This window comes from Pyrus communis, chromosome 9, assembly GCF_963583255.1.
Source record: "Pyrus communis chromosome 9, drPyrComm1.1, whole genome shotgun sequence".
Lineage (NCBI taxonomy): Eukaryota > Viridiplantae > Streptophyta > Magnoliopsida > Rosales > Rosaceae > Pyrus > Pyrus communis.
This window is the reverse complement of record NC_084811.1, coordinates 22,607,688-22,615,508: the sequence shown is the minus strand read 5'-3', so window position 1 is coordinate 22,615,508 and position 7,821 is coordinate 22,607,688. Positions and strand designations below refer to the sequence as shown.

The 7,821-nt window shown below is 36.5% G+C and overlaps 1 protein-coding gene across 1 annotated transcript; it reads left to right on the top strand.

Annotated features, from left to right (window-relative positions):
* Positions 1–6,062: 6,062 nt before the first annotated feature.
* Positions 6,063–6,910, top strand: LOC137745592 (uncharacterized). Its single transcript, XM_068485567.1, has one exon. The coding sequence runs from the start codon at positions 6,139–6,141 to the stop codon at positions 6,718–6,720; it is 582 nt and encodes a 193-aa protein (XP_068341668.1). The 5' UTR covers positions 6,063–6,138; the 3' UTR covers positions 6,721–6,910.
* The last annotated feature ends 911 nt before the right edge of the window (positions 6,911–7,821 follow it).

The window sequence follows — 7,821 nt, the reverse complement described above, 5'->3', positions numbered from 1 at the left end:
TGAGACAGTTTTCCCACTGTTAAGGGGAGATAAGAACGTCAACATTCTTGTAGAACGGCGCGAATTTGCATGGATGTTGCCCACTATGTCTCATCTCGATCTTCGTACTGCACAAGTGTGATAAGCAAATGCGATGTATTCTAGCTTTCAGAATGTTGCTCCAGACGCATTCCTCTGATCTAGCTAAAGTGACGAGATCATATACTAGCTGTAAACATGCCTGCAAGGATAGACGTGCTTAACGGACGTCGATTCAACATCCCCGAAGAGTGTGCCACCCTTGTTTGACGATTTAGACACCCTTATTAGACGGTCCGGTACACTAGCAGATATCCAATCAATCTGTCTTGGCCTGGAGCATGACAGATCAATCGGCTCATAGGATTCACTTCTCTAGAAAAGGAAAACACGGCACAAAATGAATCTATACTTGATCGTTGTCTCAAATCATTTCCATCTTATGAGATTAATCTAGATTACTCATGAGACTTGAAGTTCTTGGTCCAGTATACCAGTTTAGATGAGAAAATGGAATTAAAATGAGATTACCATCGATAATGTTTTCACTTATACATAGCTACTAACATAAAAGAAAAGCAATGATATCGAACCGTGTTCCGTTAATTCCTTACCAAAGTGTGTTTTAGACCTGTCGTTCCTACACTGCCCAAGGTAACCCTGTTGTGTTATAAGTGGGAAAGGAAGCGTTATGAGATAAATGAAATAGTGCAATATGATGCAGGCCTTACGGCACAAAGTTTCTCTCAAATGCCATGTGATTGATAACAACATTATGAAATGTGGTTAATGTTTCCTCCATAGGGATATAGATATGGAGATTTACGTGTAAGTTCCCAAAGAATTACATGGATTGACTCAAATAGTTCTAGACCACAAAACACCCTCTCAACTCGTTTGAGGCGTTCACTTAAGGATTGAAACAATCTGGCAGATGTGGTATACTCATCTAAGTGATTATTTGATTAGTCAAGGATTGAATGAATTCCCTTGCGTGTTAAACTATGAAGTCTTATTCCGAATTGCTAGAGTTACAGTTTATGTCATTAACACGAATCTTACTAAGACTTTAAAAGAGCTTGAGAAAACTGTCTCGCACTTGAAGACAGAATTTAAGATGAATGATCTTAGGAAAACTCGTTTATGCCTTGACCTGAAGTTCTAGCGTTGTTCTGACGGTACATTGGTATACCAGTCGAACTACACCCTGAATGTGTTACCTTAGAGTATACATATGATCGTCCATACGTTATATGCAAATGAGACCCTTGAAGAGGTTATGGAATCCAAAATTTCATATCTAAGTTCAACTTTGCGCTTCGTTGTACTTAGATCATTTTATTAGACATGACATCTCTTTCACTGGTAAAGATGCAGCACCGCGCCAACACGTAACCACTGAATTAGTATTAAAGACGTACCCTGAAGGTACTGCGAATTTGGGCAAATCCTTACGCATCTCGAGCGGATCCAACCTTCATGATCCTCGGAATGATGCTTGCTTTGTTGTTATGCTGACGTTGGTTACTTATTAAACCCGCACAAGGCAAAATCTCCAAATGGTTATGTCTTTACTGTCAAAGGATATTGCAATATCTTGGAAGTCCACTATATGACCTTAGTTGCGAAATCTTCGAATCATTCCAAGACTCACCTTACTTCACTACGCCACAAGTGAGATATGGTTAGGAGTTCTTGTTGAGCATAATCAAAGTACTTGCTATTTTTTATCCATCATTAAGTCCCAACGACGATCCATGAAGACTATGCCACATGTATTCGCCCGACCAAGACATGATACATCAACGAAGTCAACGCCAAGACATATTGCGTTTACATCAGCAAATCAATAGGAGATTAAAGTCATGCAAGCCGGTCCCAGACAACCTTTCCAACCTCTACATGACGTCACTGCTGAAGTCAACCTTCCAAAAGCTTGTCCAAGGAATTGGTATGCCTAACTATCATATGCAATGCTTGTAGTTCTCATTTGGAAGATCTATCAAACTTAAGGGTAGTATCCGGAAGTATACTTACTTGATCTTAATGTACTCTTTTTCCCTATGATTAGAAGAATTTTTCCCACTGGGTTTTTGATACTTAACTAGGTTTTAACGAGGCACCCATCTTGGGCTGATCATACCTTTGTGAGCTCTTCTACTTGCGTCCAGAAGACGTATAGTTTTGACTTAATGCAACTTCTCACTTTTCTCCTTAGTCTATGAGTTTTTCTCCCACCTTGGGTTTTACCATAGCAAGGTTTTGTGAGTTTTACCATTTTATGCATTATTCCGTTAATTTGAGACTCGCATTCGTTCATTGTGCCGACAACTTCATCAACTGTACTTACTTTATTGATGAATACCTGATGCACCATTTGTTTAAATATTTACACACTAAAGGGGAGTATTGCAATCCTATTAAGTTATGAATGTGATTGTGTAAATCCTAGTGTATCTAACGATATCTTTGAATATTCCGTTTTGTAGTGAATATCCTATTAGGGTTGTAATCCTAAAAGGGTAAAGAATTAACATTTCCTACTACGATAAATAAAGACACAATGGGATGGAATAGAACACACCTCACAATTACACATCTCTCTTTCTCTCTACTATTGCCACACCCCTCTCTATATGGTCTTCATAATCGTTCAATAAATTATGCCTACAACATAATCAACCTTCTTAGAGAATTGATAGCCAATTGGAATGGATTTGAGTTTTAAGAGGGCTCATGTTCTTCTAAAATTGGGTAAAGCTAGGATGATTGATGCACGAACCCATCAATCGGTTTCATTCTGAGAGGCAAATGAAATTTTACTATGGGCCTAACTATTTTTTCAGGCTTGGGCCTTGGACCTTATTATATTAATCCAATTGTGCAAAGATCTCATATTTTCCTACTACTATTATTAAAGATCCAATCGAGGATCATCATCATCACTAAACCCGGCAGTTTCTTACACGACACGGTGACACGAGACGAAAACGACATGAAAATAACGAGTTTCGGGTCAACACGATAACTAATCGGGTCATTATCGGGTGACCCGTTAAGAACTCATTAATAACGGGTATACACGCGGGTAACACGTAGGTAACCCGTTTCGACCTGTTAAGGAAAATAAATTATAATTTTAAAGTTTAATTACAAAAAAAATTATTATAAAATACAATAGCCATATTGTATACATTGGTATATTCTATATTAAATATATATTTTTGTATTATTATTCTATATAAGTTTAAAAAATTAAGTTTTATTCATTTATTTATTTTTATTATGTGAGTTTCTTATTATCATTATCAGGATAAATTTTACTTAACATGTTGTTGTCCAAAATTAAAATCAACTAGTATAGTATTAGTATAGGCAATAAGACATTCCTACAAGTATGAAAAATGTGAAAGAATATATAAAAACTCGTGATTCATCATTCCTCCACGAGTAGACAATAGTTACACTTACATTATCGTTTAGATTTTTAAAACCCTCCAAACCGTCATGAATAGTATTTTTTATTTGAGTGTAAAAGTAATAAAATTAATAATAATTACTGTAGAAGTGTAAGAAATGTAAAAATACACACACACACACACACACACACACACATATACAATCACTTGTAGTGATAAGCTTTACAACTTTCATAAAGGGTCAACTTCGAAATCCGACACTATAATCTATAAACCTTAAATTTGTATTTAACCACTCATTGTCGTTTAGCCTTTATGCTTTATATTGAATTTCATTTTTTAAATTTTCTTTTTTGAAAACATGATCTACTAGGGGATTGAAAACAGTTCGGATCTTTGATATCAAATTCCGATATTTACGGTTAATTGAAATATGAGTCGATGTTATATAGTTTATAGAGACTTTATAAACACCAAGCAATATTTTCACTAACGGTAAAACTCTGAACATACTATCAACGATCCGAACTGTTCATCTTCCTGTATCCTCTAATAGATCATGTTTTCAAAAAAACAAAATATGAAAAAACAAAATTTGGTGGGAAAAATGAAGCATAAATGTAAACAACAATCGACGGTTAAATTTTAATCTATGATTTATATGATTATAGTGGCACATTTCAAAGTTATGCCCTTCACGAAAGTTGTAAAGCTTGTCATTACAAGCATTTATATATATATATATATATATATATTATACTTTTCACACTTCTACATTAATTAAAAAACTATTAAAGACTTTACTTAAACAATAGCCATATAATCAATGAGAAGAGAATGCTAATGTAGAAAGCCTAACTAAAAATATCATCAATATAACTCTTGAAAACAATATATCAAGCCAAAGTTCCAATACCGTTTCCCATGGTGATTGATGAGAATTGAAGAGTTTGATTGTAAGAAAATATGCAAGGTTCCAAACCTTGAAACATAACTCCCTTAATTTTGCAAATCTTTTGAACATTTGATATTTTGTAATGTTCTAATGTTTTTGTATTTTTTATTATGCTCTTATTTTGGGTATGTAAATATGTAATACTTGAAAGACAAATGCGTTTTTGTGTTTTGAATGTGATTATATGGTATGTATATACTTATTTAGTATTATGTTTTCATTTGATTATTTATTGGTTCAAAATATATGTTCCTTAACGGATAACGGGTCGAGTCATATTACCTGTTAATATTATCGGATCGATTTCGGGTCGGGTCATTCTACCTGTTTATTTTAACGGGTGTTACACGACACGACCTGTTAAGATATCGGGTATGACACGAAAACGACACGAATGCCAGATCTAATCATCACCACCACCATAGACTACACCACCTTGACTATACTACATTGCTTTGAACATCAACACCTCCACCACAAACAACACCACCTTGACCACTAATACGTTGCAATGTCAATCAGCACGAACCCATTTTGTCACAACCATCATCCTCATACCACGACCTCTTATAATCACTTGTTTTGTGGCTATCGTCATTACCATCACTATGACTGCCACCTCTATTACCATCATCGTATATACCTTGTCCATCCTCGCCACCACCGGCACAACCACAACCTCTTATGACCACTTGCTATACCGTCATAACCACCATTACCATGATTGTTGACTTTACCACCATCATCACCACCCCATTAAGACCAACCCCCCTACCCACCCCAAAAAACCCCATTCGTCCACCACCCCAACACTCACCACCTTTACTATTATCCCTACCACCAAAGGCACCACATTACTGCCGTCTTGCCAACAATCACCACTTGGCATTTCCACATTGCCGCTGCTATCTCAAACAACCACTTTGCCATGGTCATAATCACCGGTCGTAAAATTTTGAAAACATCAATATTTTATTAATAAATTTGGTCATAAAAAAAATCCATGACTCCATGTTAAAAATTCTCAAAAACTCCATTAAAATCTATGTATAATTCAATCAAAATCCATATGGATTTATGAAAGTATCAACTAAACTGCTTTAAAATCCATGTATTCATACATCTATGAAAATTTATCAAACTCTATATACTACACAACTCCCCCTAACCTTTTTCGTTCGAGACTAGGTTAATAACTTTTTGATGTTGACTTACAAGCAAAAACAATTGAAGGCCGCCGAGATTTCGTTCGGGAAAGATCTTTTAAAATTAAGGTCGCTTGGAAGTGTTTTTAAACAACTAAAATCACTTTTGATAAAACCGTTTTTTGAGTTCTAAAAGTATTTGAACTATATTTTGAAGAAGTACCGGTTATATATTTTCTTAAATAAGCATTTTAAAAATTTTTCTCGGATTGACTTATATTTTTACTAAAAATTAATTTCAAAAATATTTTCGACTATTTTCAATAATTTTAAAAGCATTTAAGTTCCTTTTACATGTATAAGCATCTACCGGTAGTGGTAGTAAATATGAATTTTTTAACAATTGGATTAATATTAAAAAAATTCAAAAAAAAAAAAAGAAAAAAAAAGGAAGCCCAAGTCGCAAGGCCCAAGACCAATATAGGCCTATCGAAAAACTCCACCCACATCTCACAATCTGAAGACTGGAGTAAACACACCACCGAATCAGATCACACACTCCGACATTCCAATTTTCTCGCGTTTTCTCGGCGATTTTTCGATGGCCACCGCCTCCTTCCTCTCCGGCCTCAAGTACTCCGACAGCCTGACGGTGGTGGGCATATCCGTCTGCACGGCCATCATCTGCGAGGCGATCTCGTGGGTCCTCATCTACCGCACCAACTCCTACAAGTCCCTCCGCTCCTCCATCGACAAAGCCGCCAAGAAGCTCGAGACCATGAAGACCGACTCCTCCTCCGCCGCCAAAATTACCAAAAAATCCAAGACCAAGAAGATCGACCGCGTCGAGACCAGCCTCAAGGAATCCAGCCGGGATTTGTCGCTCTTCAAGTTCAAGTCCGGCGCCGTTGTCGCCCTCGTCCTCTTCGTCGTCTTCGGGCTGCTCAACTCGCTGTTTGAGGGTAAGCCGGTGGCGAAATTACCCTTCAAGCCCTTTGGGCTGGTGATGAAGATGAGCCACCGAGGGCTGCAAGGGGAGGATCCGACGGACTGTTCGATGGCGTTTTTGTACTTTCTGTGCTCGATCAGTATTCGGACCAATTTGCAGAAATTCTTGGGCTTTTCGCCGCCGAGAGGTGCCAGTTCCGGGTTGTTCCCCATGCCCGACCCGAAAACCAATTGATGGGTTCATCACTCAGGACTCCATTCACTGCCTACTGGGTTTGTTCTAATATTTAGTATTTTTTTAAGATATTAGATTGCGATTGGTTATTGTTGTTGTTTAATTAGTGTTCTAGTTCTCTAATGACAATTAGTATTTGCTTTCATAATTTTCTCATCATTGGATCTCTAAAAAGGGACGAATTTTACTCCTTTTTTGTTATCAATTTAATGTATTATTTACCAAAATGTGAACTTTTTGTTAAGTAATTAAGCTGTGAACAAATTTATGCACTCAAAGATGCCTAAATTGCTGCTACGTTGAACTGAATTATGTTTTCTGAATTGTGCGGCAATGGTTATGAGTAATCGAACTAAGTAATGGTAAGGGTTCGATCATGTCAAAGTTGCGGTAATGCAATTTGATTGAGTCTCCGTTTATTTCTTTGTGCTGTGAATTTTCTCTTATGCTCAGCTTCTGTGAGTTCTGTTCTAGTCTGGAATTGGATCCTTTCTCTTGAGAGCTGCATTTAAGTTGTCGTTGTCGGCATTCTAGTATGCCTTGTATGCTAAATAAGTTGTTTTGTTGAACTTTATCAACAATTTGTTTCGTATATGCTGACATCAAAATGTCTGCAGCATTGTAACCAGTGACCATTACAATAGTGTTGTTTTTCTGATCCTAGTTCTGTTTTCCTACTTTGGATGGTTTCACTTTTTGAATTGATTTTTGAAGAACCGAGCAATTAAAAGAGACACACACACACACACATATTCCTGTCTTTGTATCTGTTTGTGTACCATAGTGCATAAAGTATGGGTTGTTTAAAAGTCACAGTTTTGGTTAAGGTTGTTTCTGATAGCACGCAGTCTTGATGTTTATCAAAGTGGAACGTTGGTGTGAGTTTGAATCTATGTATTGTCATATAAGCTCTTTTGTTTGACATTGCATAAATTATGGTATCAGTATGTTAAGCAAAAAGTTGCGTTTGTCTTTAGAAGTATACTAATTAAACCTTGATCTTATATGGGAGTGTATATATATATCTTAGGGAGGCATATATAGATGGTATTAGCAGGATGAACTCTGCATTGCACACAGAATTGTGAGAGTTTGGATGGG